Source organism: Typopeltis vanoorti, chromosome 14 (assembly GCF_054136105.1).
Source record: "Typopeltis vanoorti isolate ZY-2024b chromosome 14, IOZ_Tvanoo_1.0, whole genome shotgun sequence".
Lineage (NCBI taxonomy): Eukaryota > Metazoa > Arthropoda > Arachnida > Uropygi > Thelyphonidae > Typopeltis > Typopeltis vanoorti.
In genome coordinates this window covers 33,730,871-33,750,726 of record NC_143562.1, presented here as the reverse complement: position 1 = coordinate 33,750,726, position 19,856 = coordinate 33,730,871, and the positions used below count along the sequence as shown (strand labels likewise).

Below are 19,856 nucleotides of genomic sequence, written 5' to 3'. Positions count from 1 at the left end.
AGTTATACTGAAGATGTCCTTGATGCTAATAAAAAATTACATAAGTAAAATCCATATTATGTTTAATTCAATAATAAAAATAATAATAACAATAATGGTAAGTGTGAACTTCTCACAATGGATCACTACAGGAGGCCCACATTAATAGTCATTGACAACAAATAGCTCTCCATAAAGTCACTCACTGACAGAATTAATGAATGTCTCTGGTAGCCTAGTCTTCTCATTGAACATTCTACAAGCAAAAATCTAGTCCTTATACACTTGCTTAACCATACTTTTTCACAACTTCCAGGGATGACTTTTGTTCTCTTTCAGCCATATTGGAAGATTTCTTTGTAACATTTACTCTATAAAATCCCTTTAGAAACATGTATGTTTATTGTATTCTTTCTTTTCTGCCTATTAGCCAAGCTTTGTAACCCACAAACCTGTGGTCTATCCTCACAGGGAGCATTTGGCAGATAAGTCACCATTTTGGCCACTTGCCTCTGACCACCACTTCCACATCAAGAAATGCAGGTTGTCAATTCTACACGTAGTTCAGAGGTGGCCATATCAGGGCCTTTTAATTCCTTAACCAATTTTGTTTTTTCTTCATGTCAGTGTGTTTCTTAATATCTGAGTGATCATTTGAAATACATGGTGATCCAAAGTTGCACACATCGAAGTTGAGCTGCATGGAAGTGTTTCAATTCTGCTATTATTTGTTTTGTCTATAGATTGCACTCTAGAACTATTGGCCACTATTGTGTAATCTATCTACCATGTGTCAAGCACTGGGCATCCATTGTATAGTTTTGCTTATGAGGAAAGCAAAATGGTACTTTCTCAGGAGAGCAGGTTATTTTGGAATGTTATCTTGCCTGTTGTTCTTACGCAAATGTTGTGGAGGAGGAGTTTCATCAGAAGTATCCCGACTCTGTTGTTCCTCAAAATTCAACAATTACGAGATTAATCAAACACTTTCAGGAAACTGGATCAATTGCAGCCAACAACAGCATGAAGACCTTCCATTTTGACTCGTTTCAACATTCACCTTTAAAGGATCTTAGAAAACCCTCTGCACTAACAGGTATATCATATGGCAGTATTTGGAGAGCCACAAAACAATTAAAGCTTCATGCATACCATGTTTGCTCAATTCAGGAATTGAAGTCATTGGATAAAAAAAAAAAAAGTGTTGTGCACTGTAGGTGGTTTCGATCATTTGTTGAAGAAAATGGAGTTCATGAGCTGGACAGTCTTTTCTTAAGTGATGAAGCATGGTTCCACCTAAGTGAATACACCATAGCCAAAGTAACAGCATTTGGTCATTGGAAAATCCTCATGTTTTCCATGAAACATCCTTGCATGTTCTGAAAATTGGAGTGTGGTATGCAGTATCATGCTGTTTATTTATTTGGTATAGGGGGGGGGTTCTTCCCTATCCCTTAGGACAGGTTGAGCTCTCTTAATGAGGGATTAAGTATGTATTTTATGAACATAGATCCATCGTGTGTTCATGGGGCCGGTTTGCCTGTTCTTAGGGAACAAAAAGTGTCATGCTGTCTCATTGTTGGACCCATTTTCTTTGAGATGACATTGAGCAGTGCACTGTACCAAGACATCATCACCCAGTTCATGGCTCTCCTTGAGATTGAAGAATATGATTGCTGTTTTCGGCAGGACAGTGCCACTTGCCATACATCAAATGAAACAATGCAATTTGTGCAAGAGGTTTTTGGTGACAGACTGATTTCTAAAGGACTTTGGCACCCAAGGTTGCCAGATGTGTCAACTCTAGATTTCTTATGGGTTTACCTGAAAGGTAAGGTGCACGAAACTAATCCTCACACAATGATGAACTGAAGACAAACATCACTGAAGCAGTCAAAGTAGTTGATTATTCCATGCTTTGAAGAGTCGCCTCCAATTTGGTAAAAAAAATCACTTGCCTGCATTTAAAAATGAGGTGGCCATTTTGAACATTCACTTTAATAATGTTATTTATTTTTGCCTTGCTAAAGATATGGTTATAAGATTTGTTTGTAGCAATTTAGTTCCATAATATTTGTCACTAATATTGAAAAATTCAAATTTTTTTTATGATGTGTGCAACTTTTAGATCATCTTGTATTTTGTCCTTTGTAATTCAGTAATGGGTGTATATCCTATTCCTATATACTCATTCCTGAGTGTGCCTTTAATCAACTTCTACAATACATTGACCATCACTCCTGAGGTGTTATCCTTTGATAATCCACTATTTCAGTGGTTCTTGCTATAGTAACTTCCATAATATCAGCTTAAGGGTAAAAATCAATGTAAAGGGCAGTTTGTTAATGTGTTTTGCCTATCTTGAAGTAATTTTCTTCAAGGGGTGACATGACCATCATAGTTGATACCCTGATTTGCTTAACATTTCCCTGAAACACTTTGATGTGTAGGGAAGCATTTCTCATTTTCTGGCAAGCAGATGTATATAAAGATTTAAACTGTTATTTATTTTTTAATTAAAAAAAACGCATTAAGTATTAGCTGAATATGGAGCTGTAATTTGTTTCAGGTAAACCCGAGGAAATACACAAGGAAATTTGCATCACGATATGTAATCACATAGAAGCTATTCTTAGTTGTTTGAATTGTCATCCTTTGTGCATGGTTTCAACAAGCAGACATTTATTTTCCATTGAAATTGAAGAACACTTATTTTAAAATGTACTTTTGTTCACATTTCAAATTTCTTAGAATTAAATACTTGGTTTTTGTAATACATTCAGATTATGCATTGTTCTCAACAAATTTCAAGAGTTAAAAATGTTTCCTATTTTAACTACATTGTTTATTGTTATAGGGAGTGTGATAATAAGTATAATGTTTATATATTTTGAACTGATTAAGCATATAAAAGGATTCAGAAAATCTAGAACTGTGTTATTCATAATAGCCCATCCAGATGATGAATGTATGTTTTTTGGACCTTCTATAGTAAGAATGTGTCGGAAGGGAAATGAAGTACACTTACTTTGTCTTTCTGCTGGAAACTATTGTAAAATAGGTTCAACAAGGAAAGAAGAGCTAAGGAATAGTTGCAAAATATTGGGTGTTCCTATTGGAAATGTTGTAATTATTGAACACTCAAAAATGCCTGACAGCCCAAGCTGTATGTGGAACAGAAGCTTAGTTGGGAGTATCATTTTAAAATATACAGAGAGGCTGTCTGCTGATACAGTAATTGCATTTGATCAGAAAGGTGTTAGTGGTCATCTTAATCATATGTCTATTTATAACGGTTTGAAATTCTTACTTGAAGAGGGATTAGTTCCTAAATATTGTAAAATATATATATTAGAAACTGTAAATATCTTGAGAAAGTATACCAGTTTCTTTGATTTCCCCGCTAGTTATTGTTTTGCTAGTCATGCTATTGTTTCTTCTTTCAAAGATATTTCTTTGATTAGACAGGCAATGCAAGCCCATTACAGTCAGTTTGTATGGTTCAGAAAATTGTACATACTTTTTTCTCGTTATATAGTAATTAACACTTACAGGGAACTTGAACAGTGCCAATTTGATAATTGAGATCTTTGAAAAGGATTCATTCTGTAGTATACTAATTATCAATATTTATTCTTAAATCACTTTCTAACTTACCAAGTACACTGTTTTCTCTCCACCTGCAATTTTTCATTGTGATTTTATCATTCTTATATATATCAGAAATTTCCCAAATTAAAGATTATTTAATTTGGGTAGTTGTTGCATTTAAACTTTATGTGAAAAATATAGCCACTTAAATACTATGTACTATACTGATTCAGTAAGTTCAAATTTGTCCTTATAAGTCTGAGTGATACTTTAATTTTCAGTGTTAAATTAAAAAAAAAAAAAAAAAAAAATTAATATTTACTGATGATCAATAGTGCATCACAGTTTAATGTATTTATCCACTAAATTTATTCCACACATCAGGTTGCCTGTAGCATTATAGTTTATAATTAAATACTTAACATACTATTTATATATTTATATTTAATATAAATACATTTATATTTATATATACCTAACATACATTTCTAGCCAACTTCAAATAGGTTTATGTAAACCTTGACATGCTGAAGCAAAATATTTGTTCGCAATTTAAGCAGAAAAATTGATTTTTTTTTTAAGTTGCAGTAAGGAGCACATTGTCATATCACTTCTGAAAATGAATAATTTATTTTTGCATTGTTAAAAACTCTTTGAAATTGTATTTTCAATTGGTTTTTAAAATTTATTTTATCCTTTTTTTATTTTGTGGCAAAGAGATGAGAAGCTTTAGGGAAGTAATGTATTTAGTTGCAACCATCTCTTAAGTTTTAGCTGCTGATTTCTGTAAATTTGTTTCATGACTTAAGCATGTTATGTTAACATTTAAGCTGACACTTTAATGATAGACTGTATGCTAATGTATGTATGGAAAAATAAGATTTAATATAAAAGCACATTTCATGATGAGTATCTCATCACATTTTCAGAATGAACATACACTAGAGGGATTATTATATGAAATAAGAATAGAACAGTAAAAAGTGCATTCTTTTTACTGCTTGCCAGCAGTACAATATTACTGTATTAAGAAACAGTTTACACACAGCCAGTAAACAATGAAGTGCAGAAGCCAAGTATATAAAATATAATGATGATAATTACAATAATAACAAAATTATTATAAATAATTTTATTTGCCTCCCCGGTTATCTACTTCTTGTAGCCCTTTGAACATGGACTGTTTACTACTATCACTTTTTACCCCTCCATTTGGTTTTGCTGTGTTGGTGTGGTCTCTAATTGGCAATATTATGTTTAGTAATTAGGTACATTTTTAGTCAAAATCATCATCAATATCTGCTTTCCTAGGATAAAATTTATATTAATTAAGGAAAATAATGGAGTCATTTTGTACTTTGATAGGCTTGTAAAGCAAGAAGTTGATGACTTGCTTAAATTTTTTTGTTTATAGGAATTCTACATCTATCTAGACAGTATACACTCTCTACCAATAATTGTCCAGACACTTTGTCAATTTACAATTGACACCAGCAGATGAACCCTAGTCTACCTTTGGCTTTGATCACCTCCTGCACCCTATGAGAGAGGCTTTCCACCAATGTACGACAGACATCAGGTGGAATTTGTCTCCATTCTCCATCAAAGCATGACTGAGTTCAGCAACAGATCGAGGGATGACTGCTCTGGACCTCCAATTCATTCCTCAGGTGTTCGATGGGATTGATGTCAGAACTCTGTACAGGCCAGGGCAGTCATTTAACACCCCTCTCTTCATACCATTCCATAACAGCTGCAGCTTTGTGGCATGGGGCATTGTCGTCATGATAGTAACATGAGTCCATTCCATAAAAACTCCACAGTGTAGGCAGCACCTGATTATCCAGAATAACAACAAGGTACTGAGCTACCTTCATGGAACTACAGACAATAACCAGTGGTCCCACTCCGAACCAGCTGAACTCCACACCATTACTCCTCCACCACCAGCACCAAACTTTACTGTGGGTACAACACACCGTGGTAACAAGCGTTCATCATGGTGCCTCCACACCCTCACCCTGCCATCAGATTGGAAACAAGTGAACCTTGATTCATCGCTCCAGAATACCATTTTTCACTGGTCCAGTTCACACTCTCTTTGCACCAGGCCAGACAAACTGCCTTGTTCATTGTTGCAATGTTCAGCTTGTGTGCTGCTGCTACTCGTCTGTGGAAAACCCAGTAAATGGAGTTCTTTTCATACAGTATTAGTGCTCACCATGGTGTTCGTGCTCTGGAACTCATCATGGATAGTCTGTGCCGATTGTAGCTGCTTTTTGTGTGCCACCCATTTTAACACCCTCTTGTCTTTGTCAGTCATTTTTGGTGGTAGCCCTGAGGCATTGTTTCTGCACTAGTGATGCCAGAACGTCTCCATTTGTTGATTATATTGTGAACTGTTGATTTTGAATGCTCCAGTTGAGCAGCAGTGGCACTTATGTACATGCTACCAGTGTGACAGCCCATGATGACACCTCTCTCAAAGTCACTGAGTTCACATCGTGTTGCCATACCACCTGTATTCAACTGCTGAAATACTACTTCTTACTATCTGTACACCAGTTTTTATGTTATTTATAACCTGGAATGTTCCATAACTTCAAATAACAGGGATGTCCAGACAAGTATTGGTAGATAGTGTATTCTTCACGATTCATGCATCACCCTTAAAAATGCAGAGTTATCAGAATCTGCACTTACGGAGCTCATTTGATCTGCTTTTCTGAAGATTTTCTTAGATAAAGATTAGTGTATTAAAAGATAACAACATAATACCTAATAGTTATTTTCCATCCAAAAGACAATAGCATCTCGGAATAAATCTGAAGGGTTCTAAAAAAATTTTTTTCCAGATGACCTAAAAGTTAATTAACTAGATCTCTTTCATCCTTCTTTCCAATAAAGATAAAATATCTCTCTTAGAATATTCAGAGTTTTCCCAATTCCTTGTTTCTGCAGTCTCCTATTTCAGCCGTACTGGTTTATATGGCATATCTCTGATAATCAGAACATATGGATTACATCCATTTGCTTCATCTTGAGATATCTAGTCTTTCAGGATATGCAGTTTTTATTGACCATTGAATCCTTGGGAACATAATAAAAGTTCTTCATATAAGCTCTTTCATATTTGAGACTTTGCAAGAAATGCTATGAAGCCCTTTATAGTCAACTTAATTTGAATCATAGTGATTGTTTAAATATTTCAAAATTTTGGGAAGTAGTGATATTGAACTATGTTAGCTTTCTGCTGAATAAGTTCTATTTATTTACAATAATGTATTATTACGATACATTTAAAATGCTCCTTAGTCTCCTATAATATCCTATTGTGGCTTTCAGAGCAGTAATAATAATATATATATATATAATATTAATAATAATTATTATTTTTTTCATTCTTGGTTCACATAATGATTCATTTATTATTATATATATATATAATATACAATGCTGTTGAGATGTAATTAAGATATTCATCACACAATGCGTTTTTATATTACTTTACTTTTTCTTTATATAATTTGTATATAGTCAATTATATAATTACCTCATCAGGAAATTATATTGTTTAATCCTTTATCCAAGTGTAAGCAAACAAAGTTTGCACATGAAGTATCATCATGATGAGGCTACTTGTATATAGAAGCTGTTGACTTATCAATTGTCTTAGTATATAGTCCATTTGTTATATTTGTTAAATTATTGTTATTCATGATCAGAGTTCATATGTTATTCTTTGTGCATGCTGATTGTAAAATAAGGCTGAACATTTATTTAATTATTTATTAAGGCACTAGTTTAGACTACATTTGATGAGTGGACCATGCTTATATTAAATGCTGGAATTACTTTATATTATTTTTAGTGAGTTTCACTTTGCCTGTTTAAATAAGTGGAAGTTTTTTAAATATATAAAAATGTTGTTATTATTTATTTTATTTTATTTTATTTTATTATTATTATTTATTTTTATGGTGGTGTTACATTTTTGTGAAGGCATATTTCCAAAATATCTTCTTAGCCAAAAATTCTCTACTCTTAGCCACCTGTGTCAAAACTGCATGATCACTCTTCCTATTCGACAGTCACGTGGCTGGCTACCTTGGTTATGGAAAAACCAGTTATGTTATCAGCTCATCCAACACTTTCAAATTTTGAATTCCCTTGATCATATGATGTTTTAGGCAGTTATCTCCAGCAGCTGCATAAATTCCTCTTCTTTCTTTCCCCTGCTCCCATACATTCTTCTTCCTTCTAATCTGTGTTGTAACACAGATTAGAAGGAAGAATGTAATTAGTTAGTCTCTAACTAATTACATTCTTCTAGAAAGAAGAATGTAATTAGTTAGTCTCCATAATAAGTATTAACTCTGCTCACTAACTTAAATGATGTTTGCCACCATCTGCAGACATCCAGACCTAATCTCCTGTTTTGACCAAACTCCACATCTGCCACCAACGTAGTACTCGTGCTTTTGTGCAGCATGATATTCCTTACCAGGGATAGCTAATCTTGAATCTCTTCTTTTTGAACTTCTGACTTAAGATTTGTTTGTCTCATTATTTATCATTCATCTGACTTTCACTCTCCCAGTTTTGACAGTTGTGAATATTCTTATCCTTGACGTTTGACTTCCTGTATCCTTAGTTACTTTAACATCCACAGCGCTGCTTCCTTTTTCAATTCCATTGACCAAGTTTGAATAGATGCTGAGCTCTTTTCAATAAGCAGTAACCTAAAGCTGTTTGTTCATCTGCCAACTAGAATATCTGCCAATTTTTCCTACTCACCCAGCACTCTGGATTGTTTCTTGATCAGTTCTTCTTCTAGGTACACTATTGAGTGAATTTCATCTTGTAATTCAAATAATAACCTCATACAAGTTTTATCTCTAGTGGAATGTCCTTTCTGTAGCCATTCACAGCCTGGTATCATTTAATTCTACAACAACACAGTTTGGAAGAGCTCCAAGGCTTTTTCTCCTCCTTTCCATATCATACTGCTGTTTCCATATCCTGATACTTCTTATGACATGTGACAGAAATTATCCATATTGGAGTTCAGATCTTTATTCCCCACTCTGTTCAAAATTCTCCCTTAGTATCCAAGCCATGGTTTTCCAAGAAGGTGCCAGGATTGTCTAAGAGAAAAAAAAAACAACTGTATCATAAGTAGCTTTAGACATAAAATCTAGCTTCATACACGGCCTACATTTAAGCATACAATACTTGAAAAACCATCACTAACAGTGGTAATTCTCAGTTTGAAAGTGCTAAATGTAGAAAACATGCTGTATATGAAATTGATTGCAATTTCTGCCCATTTGTGCTCCTGCCTCGCTGTTATCCAGATAGCAATATTGCAGCATCACCTAAAGATAAAGCTGACCTCCCAGCATCACTTCTCATCCAACTCCTGTATAGATGACTAATGCAAAATTGCCTGTAGCTTTACCTGAAACATTGCATAACATGCCTCCTGTAGCTTTCCGCCAGAAACCAAAAAAAAAAAAAAAAAAAAGGATTCTGGTCACAGTATCCCACTAGTTGTGCTCAAGAGATATACTATTTGAACTAAGCTGTCCTTTATCATCTGTATGTTATACTGTAGACGTCCAGACCCGATCTCCTGTTTTTGACCAAAGTCCACATTACTGTTACAACTACTGTCTATCTTAACTTTTAAACTACACTTTTAAGGATGGAGCGGATTATGGAGCCATAATCCACTCCATAGCATGAAAGCAAGCCTGTATACAACCAATTCCAAAGAAAAAGAAAAGAGTGAGTTCTTCTACTATCAAACTTTCAACCTACTGCTTCTGCATCATGCATGGAAGTAAACTTCAATGCTCAACTGAGCTGAGTTCAGTAACCATCAATATGGATTCCACAACAGATTTCCTTTGCCTGCATCACCCACCTCTTGAACTTTTGCTGTTGCACTTAACATCTCTGAGACATTTAAATAGGGTTTGGCATCAAGGGCTTCTCAGTAAATTGCCAGTTCCTTTGTAACTGGATTGCTAGTTTTTTATAACATCATTTGCTGTGTGTTATTGTGCAGGATGTTCTCTCCTCATATTTTCCTATTAATGCAGGTGTTCCTCATGGCTCCATTTCACCAATCCACTTCCTTATATACATAAATGACCTTCTCTCAAAGTTCTGCTGATGATAGTACTCTTCATTCCTCTTACTCATAAGTCAAACCTTGCAATGTTCCATCTGAAGCTTCAAGATCATTTACTATTATTATACTAAATGTTTGTCTATCACTAACATGGTCATCACCAACAAGGATGGCATGCCATCCTTCACTGGGGTGATAACAGTTTTGCTACATGAGAAAAAGGCACATAGTTGTGCCTTGTTCTCACTAAAAATAACTTAGTTCTTTCTTCTTCTAATCCACCCCAGACTACTTTTAATGATATTCAGCTTAACAGTCAAGACCAACTCTTGATTGTTGTCCTGACACTTACTCCTAGACTTTCCTTGCATAACCACATTATTCCTGTAGCATCGTTGGCTTCAAAAAAAACGTGGCATCCTTTTTCACTCAAGATGTTACTCTTTATCTGTCTGTCAGATACTAACTATACAAATTACAAATTCATCCAATCTTGGAATACTGCTCTCACATTTTGCTCAGAAGAAGACAGCAACTAATTGATGACTCCTTTCTCACAGATGCTTTATAGCCATTCTTACAGATTTCCACTTGATGTTTCTTCCAAAGATATTTCCATGGGCATTCTGTAGAACTGGCATCCATCATGTCTCCATTTCCAGTAAACTTATGCTAATATGGGCAGCAGCTGCTCAACATTCTTTTACAACTGAATTGTGTTGCATTCTGCCCATCTCTCTTTTGTGGAACAGCCTTTTCCTTGAAGTATTCTTCCTCAAAACTATAACCTCCAGTTTATCAGGAAAAAGAAACAAAAAAACAATATCAATAGATTACTCTTCTCTTGACTCCTTCCTTCATTTGTTATAGAAAAAATAAGAATAGGGGAGAAGCAGCAGCAGCACATGAAAAAGCATATAAATATAGATCAAAGGATGAGAGAGAGAGAGATGAAACCAGAACAGGCAAATGCCTAATCCTTAATAAGAAGTAATTTCTTTATTATTGTTATTGCTAGTATTATTTTGATAGTTTAGGAGGAATTGAGCCAATTGTTAAAAGCAGTAAAATCAAAGATCTATTGTTTTTATTTTTAAAATTAATCATCATCATCAAATTCCTGCCATGTACCCTCAAGGGGTGTACAGGATATAGTACTACATGAAAAAAATTACATCATTACTAACTTCCTATCAACAATTTTCCTCCAAATCAGTCTGTTACTTGTCAAGACTCCAACATTATTAGATTTTATATTTCTATCGTCTAAGGCACTTTGTACTGTATCAATCCACCTATATCTTGGTCTTCCTCTGGGTCGTTTTCCTGCCAACCTGGCAGAGAACACTTGTTTTGCTAATCTTTCTTTGCCCATTCTGTTTAAATGACCATACCACCTGAGATTAGCTCTGCTAATGCATTCCTGGAGTTCTTTGTAATTCTAGTTTGTAATTTTAAATTCTAGTCTTTGGTTAAGTGTTTTACTTCTGACCCAGCTCTCAGATCCATAAGTTAAAACTGGTTTGAACACTGTCTTATATATAGCTAATTTAGTGTTCCGACTAATTTCTCTCTTATTCCATATGAATTTATTCAATTGACTTCCCACCATACCAGCTTTGCTGATTCTGTTGTCTATTTCTATATTTAATTTACCATCTTCACTAAAAATCTTACCTAAGTAGCTGAAATGTTTTACTTGTTCCACAGGTTCTCCATTCACAACACAGTTGACATTTTCAATGATTCTGCCTATTTTCATTGTCTTTGTCTTTTTATTGCTGACCTTCATACCATATCTATTACAACAGTTATTCAATTTAGTCAGAGAATCTTGCAGACTTGTAGCGGATTTATTTAGAAGTATAACATCATCCGCATAAAGCAAAGAGCTGACATTAACATCTCCAATTTTGATATCATGTTTAATACCACTTTCCTTCATAATGTGATCCATATAGATAATGAATAACAGAGGGGATAATGTACATCCTTGTCTCACACCAGATTTAACATTAAACCATCCTCCTGTACTTCTTTCAATTCTAACTGCTGACTTACAACTCAAATAAAGACTAAGTATTGATTGATATAATGCCCCATCGACACCATATAACTGTAACGTATTGAATAGCTTCTCTCTTGGCACCTTGTCATATGCCTTTTCCAAATCGACAAAACTTAAATACAGATCTTTGTTATATTCCCATGCTTTCTCGACTATTTGTCGTAAAGTGAAGATCTGATCTTGACAGCCTCTATTTGGCCTGAATCCATCACCAAGCTTTTCTTCCACAATTCTTCTCAACCGTTTCTCAAGTATATTTGCATAGATCTTGCGAGGAACACTCAGTAGGGAAATACCTCTGTAATTCTCACATTCAGTTTTATTTCCCTTTTTATATATAGGTACTATGAGAGCTCTACTCCAATCATCGGGAATTTGTCCCTCTGTCCAGGCTTTCTGAACTATGTAGTGCAGCCACTGTAAGACTCTTATTCCACCATACTTCAGCATTTCTGGTCGAATATCATCTACTCCTGCTGCCTTTCCATATTTCAAGCCTTTGATGGCTTTTTCTACTTCAAGTATGGATATGTGTTCCTGACTGCATGCCTGGTCAGTGTTTTTACCTCTGTGCTGTCATCACTGCTTGTTTCATTTAGCAGTTTTTCAAAGTAATTACCCCATATTTCAAGGATGTCTTTTTCTCCTGTTTTCATGTCACCTTTATCATCTCTAACTTCTTTTACAACACTCTTTCCTCCATTCCTAATCTTCTTCAACAACCTCCAGAATATTTTTCCACCTTCTTGATATTTATTTTCTATATTCTTGCCAAAGTCCTTCTATGACTTTTGTTTAGCTAGTTTTACACAGTGTTTAGCATTCTTGCATTTGTCTCTGTATTCTCTAAGAGCACAAGCTGACTTATTTGCCAGGAACTTTTGATATGCTTTCTTCTTTTCCTTCACTGCCTCTTTAACTTCCTGTGTCCACCATGGAGTTCTAATTTTTCTATCCTTGCAGACAACTTCACTACGTGCCTCTCTAGCTGAATCAATCAGGGCTTTCTTCAAGGCTTACCACTGAATCTCCAAGGTTTGATTCCTGTTCTCAAACTCTTTCATTTTTTCTTCAATAATCTTTGTGTATTTTAGTCTATAGTTCACATCTGAGAGCTGCTCAACTTTTATGCGCTTTAAAACTTTCTTACATGTTATTCTTTTCAATATGAAATTCAATTTTATCTTACTCAAGACTAAATAGTGATCACTACCAATTTCAAATCCTCTGTACACTCTGGTGTCCTGCACCAGGGAGAAAACATCACTATCAACAATAACATAGTCAATGAGACTTCTTATTCCTTGCTTCTTTTCTCCATGTGAATTTGTGCCCATTTTTATGTTGGAACATGGTGTTAGTAATAACCAGTCCATGTCCTGAGCAGAAATCTAACAGATATTTGCCATTATTATTAGCTTTGCTCTTTTCTCCAAATTTTCCCAAAATATTTTTGTATGTCTGACAATCATTTCCTACTCTGCTATTTAGATCCCCAACAAGGACCAACTTTTCCTTTTTCATTGTGTCAGTTGCTTTTTCTAAAGCTTCAAAAACTTCCTCCACTTCTACCTTATTAGAACCTTCTGTGGGACCATAGGCACAAATAAGTCTCATTGTCCAGTTTGCCATTCTAATATTTGCCCACATTACTCTACTCGAGATTGACTGCCATTCAAGAAGATTAGCCTCGTATTTCGTGTTGAATACTATGGCTACTCCTTCTTTTCCTTGATTGTCATTGCCTGAATATAACATTTTGTATTTATTGCTCAGAAAGATCTCGCCAGTTTTTGTCTTTTTTGTTTCAGTCACCCCTATTATGTCGATCTGGTACTTTTCTAATTCCTCAGCTAACTCCATTTCTTTGTCATTCAGGCTTCTTATGTTGATAGTACCGATTTTTAACTCTGGTGATGTTGAGTTACGGTGTGTTTTCAGATTTGTTCTAGTAGCTGACTTTTCGCTGTTCACCCTGATTCCCTGGCGAAAACAATGGGGGCCTTGTTTAATTGGGCAACACCCAGCAGGCATGAAATTCTGTCATGTTGTACCATCATTTTTTTTTTTTTTTTTTTTAATTTTGCTTTAACTAATAAGAATACAATTTGGTTGGATACAATAAGAATACAAATCCTAAATTGCTAGCCCATCCTCGTTCATTCAGTATCCAAGTAGATACTCAACAAGGTGCACCACGAGAAGGTGAGGATTGGGATTTTAAATTAATTGATACTAATAATCTGGAAATAAATGTCCTTCTGATATTAATATTGTAGCATCAGACAGTAAAAGCAAAAATTTTATAACATGCTTTTCTATACTTCCCATTACTTTTCTCATAAATTTTAAGTAAAATGAATATGCACATGCACATACAACATACAAAACATCCTGCATGCTGTGTATACATGTGGTTCTTCACCATTTTCAATTAGGTATAGCATTTCCTTACTCTTTTTTAAGCACTGTCATGTTAATCTTAGAAGAATTTTTGTTTTTTGCTTTTTTTATGCAGTAATATGATGTGATGATTATCTGAGTAAGTAAAATACTGTACAGCATGATGGTTAATTTCAGTAAGTCATTTCTTGAGAAATCAGTTAATATTTTAGCAAGGTCTTTATGGAGACAGGATGTTTTGGAAGTATATTGTTGTCTATTATTATCCCCCAGATCCCTTGCATCCTCAGCCTTCCACTTACCACCACCACTAGCTACTTACCACATTCCATTTTCTCTGGCTAACTTGACAGTATTTATTGCCAACCCATTCAAATCCTCTTATAGCAACTTCACATCAGAATTTTCCTCCATTCACCACTTAACATAATTTACTAACATTTGAATATCTCATCTCGGGCTTTGATCTGTAATTATCAGGACAAATCATTTCATGTTTACTTTTCATGGAGATCCAAGAAATTCTTCAGTGTTTTCGCTTTGTGTATTGAGTGGGTGCAACTTGAATGATGGCATGTGATTTCTAATGAGTTTAAATAAATTATATTTGAACCAGTAATCAAGACAAGAAGCATGTGTACATAATGAGAAAAAGAAATTATAAAGAAAGTAATTTAATAATTATTTACAGGATTTCCATCTGTGGCTAGTGCAATAAAGTACTACAAGATCAAAAGAATTACACATGAGCCTGTGTTCTACAGCAGCAAGTTGCTTGTGCATTTCTATCAGCCATAAGAGAACAGAAGATAAATAAGAAGAGGGATTTGTGCATAACCAGCGACGGCAGCCCCCCACACACACACCCTACCCCAATACACACACACACACACACACACACACACATTCACATATATGACGATGGGAGAGTAGAAAATCCATATAACTAATGGTGTGCATTATAAGGTGATCCATCCTTTTCTGTCTCTTCCATCCTCAAGATGGGTTGAATTCTTCATGGATAAGATCCTCCCATCTTTCTCTGCTCAAAGCAAGCTCTTGAACATAGCCAATAGTTTTGAAATGATAATGCTTTTTGAAGGGCTTTATGCCATGTTGGTTTTGGTCTTTCCGTAGGTCTTGTATCCTCCATAGTGCCCACAAACAACAAAGAAATCTATCTGGTTCCATTCACAGAATGTGACCAAACCAACGGATTTGGTGCTTTGTAACTGTGTTAATAATTGTTGAATTAGAGATATTCAAATCTTGAAGATACATTGGTCTTATGTTCTGTTTATTTTCCTGAGTATTTCATTTCAAAAGCTGACAGAAAACTGTTGGCTTTTGAAATGAAATTTTTTCTCTTTGTATCAGTCATTAAAGCTTTTTCATATATATATATATATATTCTTTACCATTATCTTAGTTTTATTTGAATTTATTGTCATCTAATTTCTGCAGGCTTCTTGTAATTTTGTAAGTTGGTATTGGAGATTTGATTTGTTACCTGTATACAGAAGTATTGATTATGTATTTTTGCAATAAAAGTTTATTGTAAAAGTACATAATTTGAAAATAATTAATTTTTTTTCACTTTTTAAAAAATTTTGTCTTACATACATACATACATAAGAAGAAGGCATTATGGAGGCAGCATAAGATTCATTCATTTCATATGGTGATTCAATGGCCGTGAGCCCCTTTTATGGGGAGGTTTCGCACCACCTTAATCCCTCTCTATTTTTATCTGGGCTCAAGACTGACATAGCTGACAATTCAGACCTATTGCTGGAGGGATTGTCTTAAGTATTCCTGACTGTATCAGTGTGTGTGTGTGTGTTCATGAGGCTGGTTTGCCTTCTTGCAGGATGAAAAAACCCAGATAAACTGGGGAAAAGCCCTGCTGAGGAAGATCCTTAAGCTGTTCACGTCGTCAACAGGAATCAAACCTAGGACACTCCTTCCCCAGGCATATGGTTGCGAAGCGCATAGCCACTAAGCTAACTGCGGACAGCATAAGATAAGTGATGGTAATAGTCAATTGCACAAGGAGTACAAAGAGCAAGCAAGAGAAACTTGCTTGGAAAGGGTTGCAAAACTGCAGGATGATAAGTAGTTAGCTAATGAGGCCAAAAGAAATCCTAGGGAGTTTTTTTTTGATATGTGGCCAGTAGAAAAAGGAATGATTATGGAAGGATGGTACTGGTTGGAGAGAATAGTAGAATGATAACCACTGAGTAGGATATAGTAGAGATATTAAATGAGCAATTCATAAAGGTATTTCATTCTTGCAGAACTTGAGAGCAGTGAAGAATGGAGGAGGAGGAGGAGCCACTGATGGTGAGTGAGTGAGCAGGAGGTATACAGAGTGGCCCATAAATCATGGAATGTGCCATAGAAAAGGCCCATCTTTGTGAAGCAACTGCATAAATTTTTTAATGTCACCAGGTTTTTTTTTTATTAGTTATGAAAAACCACACCACAAAAATGCCCTTCCATTTTTGGCTTCACAAAGATGGGCCATCCGAGGAATTGAGTAAACTTGATGTCTGAGGCTGTAAGACATGATGGTGTATCATTGCTTGTCTTGAGGGAATATTCCAGGGAGTTAACAACAGCTTTCTTATCTCTTTAACATGCATCTTAGATTTGCCCAAGTTCCAAAGGAGTGGAAAGAGGGCAAAATTGTTCTGCAACATAAAGGGGAGGTGATAAGACTATGGCTTAATTACAGACCAATCTGTCTGGAGTTGAGTTTAGAGAAGTTACTGAGAACCAGGATTCAAAATTGGGTTGACAACAACAACAACATTCTCTTTGATGGATAGCATGGGTTTGCTAAAGGAAAGTTGTGTTTTAGCAATCTACTTACTATCACAAATATCTGCAAATTGTAGAAGCCAGTGGAAAGAATGAGGGGGGGGGGGTCATGGAGTCAGTCATTGTAAGAGATCCTCCATGACACACACACAGCTCATCATACTGTGACCTGATGCATTCAGAGTCACCACACTTCCAGGCAATGCATTCCAATCCTCACAACTTGCCATACAAAAAAACCCAAAAAAACTACTCCTTACCCCTCATTATACAATATTGGACTGCATGTCTGGAAGTGTGGTGGGTGTGGAGACCAAATGCATTCAAGTCATATAATGAGCTGTGTGTGTGTGTGTGTGTGTGTGTGTGTGTGTGTGTGTGTGTGTGTGTGTGTGTGTGTGTGTGTGATGGAGGATCTCCTGTGAAGTCATTTCACTCCATATAGGTCTGATAAGAACAATAATAATTTGTTTGTAGCAGGCCAAATCTTTATTAAAACCTTTGCATTATATAAAAACTAAGCATTAATTTTTGTTACTGTGATTCTGAATCCAAATTAAGGTAATAAAAAAATAGAATGGTAGATTTACATATACTGTTCTGTTTTTATTATCCTTGCAACACACACACTATTAATGTGTGGATGTGTTCAATAACTGAATAATATTCAACATGATATAGAAAGAGGAAGGAATTACTGGACTAAACATTTTCCATTATGCAATGTAAAAGATTCGTAAGAAGTGAGGTTCTTTGTTTGGTATGTGAATTTGCAGTCACAGTTTTAATAAATTGTCTGTGCAATGTTCATAAGGGTAGAATGTTTCTGAAAATGATATCTTCGAAACTTCTCCCCCCCCCCCCTTAAATGTTGAATTTACAAAAATCAGCTTTTTCAGGATATAGGATGTAATCTGTGTCAAGAGAGCACCTGCTTGATGGGCATATGTTCACTTGATTCAGTGTGAGTTTGTCAAACAACCAGAGTCTCAGAAAGAACTACTCTCATTAAATAATTGCTTTCCTATATACAAAATTCTGTCTTCTACCATTTAGTTTCCTTTTATCCAAGCTACTAATCGAACAATTTCTCATCAATTTCAGTAGTTTGTGGTTTCTACAAATGCCATTGCAAAATCTGACAAATTTTACTATTTGTGCATCTCAGGGCTACATTATACAGTAGAAGGCCAGTCTCTCTCTTCTTTTTTTATTATATTTAGTCCTGGCAGTGTGCTGGTAAATTTTTAACAACCGGCTTGCTAAAATATAAAAGCATGACAGGTTCTCCCTTGTGAGGATTATCTCCCCCAATCCTCGAAAGGATCAACAAATTCCATTATCAGGAAACATCTGCTTAATTTTACCTGGACTACTTCCTCTTGTGTACTTATTAGATACACAACAATTCTAAAAACACAAAATCTTTGATAGACTTGACAAGCATGGAAATCTTAATTATTTTAAGAAGCAGCCCAGCAAAATTAAGTGGGTGTTTGTTGAAAAATAATATTTATGTAAAACTGCTAGAGAAATAATTCCCATATAGTTTGCCACATAGGGAAGAACCAGGGAGAAAGAAGCACAAAGGATGGCTGAAAGCCCCCCCCCCCTCTGCTGGATTTTTCATGTCATCATATACGAGTTACTTCCCAAATTTCTCTGGCTATTGTAGGTTGAAGTACATGTTGCTTTACAGTTTATAGCCATTGTTGGTTTAACAACTGGCTCACGTGAACTGGCTCTACCACACCACTGGTCTTACTTCCCATTTCTCCCAACATAAATGTACTGACAAAAAATGCTCACTGAATCTTGTTTTACTGCTGATGTCATCCATATGTTGTCTCCAACAATTAAAGTTAGTCTTCCACATTCATCCCTTCATCTACCAGCATAACTGTAGAAGTTCTATAAACCAGTTTTTCTCCCCCCCCCCCTCTATTGAGCCACCTTCTTAGCTCCAATTAGTAATGATGATTCTTTTTTGGTTGGAAAGACCTGGGAGAGGAGGAATATTTATAAGGGCTTTTCATCTGAAAGTGATTTAGCTGGTAGGATTTTTTTTGCCAGAACACATACAAATTAACAGACATACTATACTGCCTTGTGGTGTTAGTTCTTTCAGCTATAATTCCAAATAAACACTTTTCTTGTTCCTCTTCACTTTCCTGCCCTGTACTTTATGCTCCTCTTTCAGCTGATGTGCACCCTACTTCACAGTATTATTGTACTCTGCAGTTCCTGATTATTTCACGATTCATTCATTTCACTTCCACTGTATTTATCCCTTTAACTTTGAGTATAATCTGACAAGGCAATTGTCAGCTCTTTCACTGTGTAGTTCTACAAATTTCTTTTTTGTCAGTAAAACTTGCACCTTCCTGGCCACCTCTTGTGTCAAAATCACGCGATACAAACTGGTGGCATTATGCTGACTTCCTGTGTTATCAGTATATAAGATGCTATTACAAAGTCCACCACTAGTGTCCAGTGCAATGTTCCCTCTAAGCTGGGTGTATGCATACACCAATCAAAAATCAAAAAGGAAGCACGCCTAGTGATTATGGGCACAAAATTTTGAACATACTATATTAATGTATTATATGATAAATCATATTTGTTTTATTTATTCACACTTATTTTATTTAGTAATTTCTTCCATGTGTCCATTCCAATATTGTTCTAACACATTCCAACTTAATATACTCTAATTAGTTACTTTTAGCCTTCACAGTATGGGCAAACCAATGCTGAATGTAAGCCACTTGCAGAGGCATTTTTGTTAGAGTGTATACTGTAGACAGTACAGTCACTTGAATCATGCAAACAGTGATGGATTTTTGTAGCTAA

The 19,856-nt window shown here is 35.3% G+C and overlaps 2 protein-coding genes across 5 annotated transcripts in view; both read left to right on the top strand.

The window, feature by feature from the left end:
* PIG-L (phosphatidylinositol glycan anchor biosynthesis class L) overlaps positions 1–7,429 on the top strand; it is a 46,187-nt gene extending 38,758 nt beyond the window's left edge. Inside the window, exon 3 of the mRNA XM_090403892.1 lies at positions 2,549–7,429. Within this exon, the coding sequence (XP_090260018.1) occupies positions 2,800–3,564 (765 nt within the window). The 5' untranslated portion in view covers positions 2,549–2,799 and the 3' untranslated portion in view covers positions 3,565–7,429. The remainder of the gene's footprint in view (positions 1–2,548) is intronic.
* Positions 1–19,856, top strand: part of MICU1 (Mitochondrial calcium uptake 1) — a 308,863-nt gene that overhangs the window by 39,158 nt on the left and 249,849 nt on the right. The gene's annotated exons all lie outside the window — the stretch shown is intronic.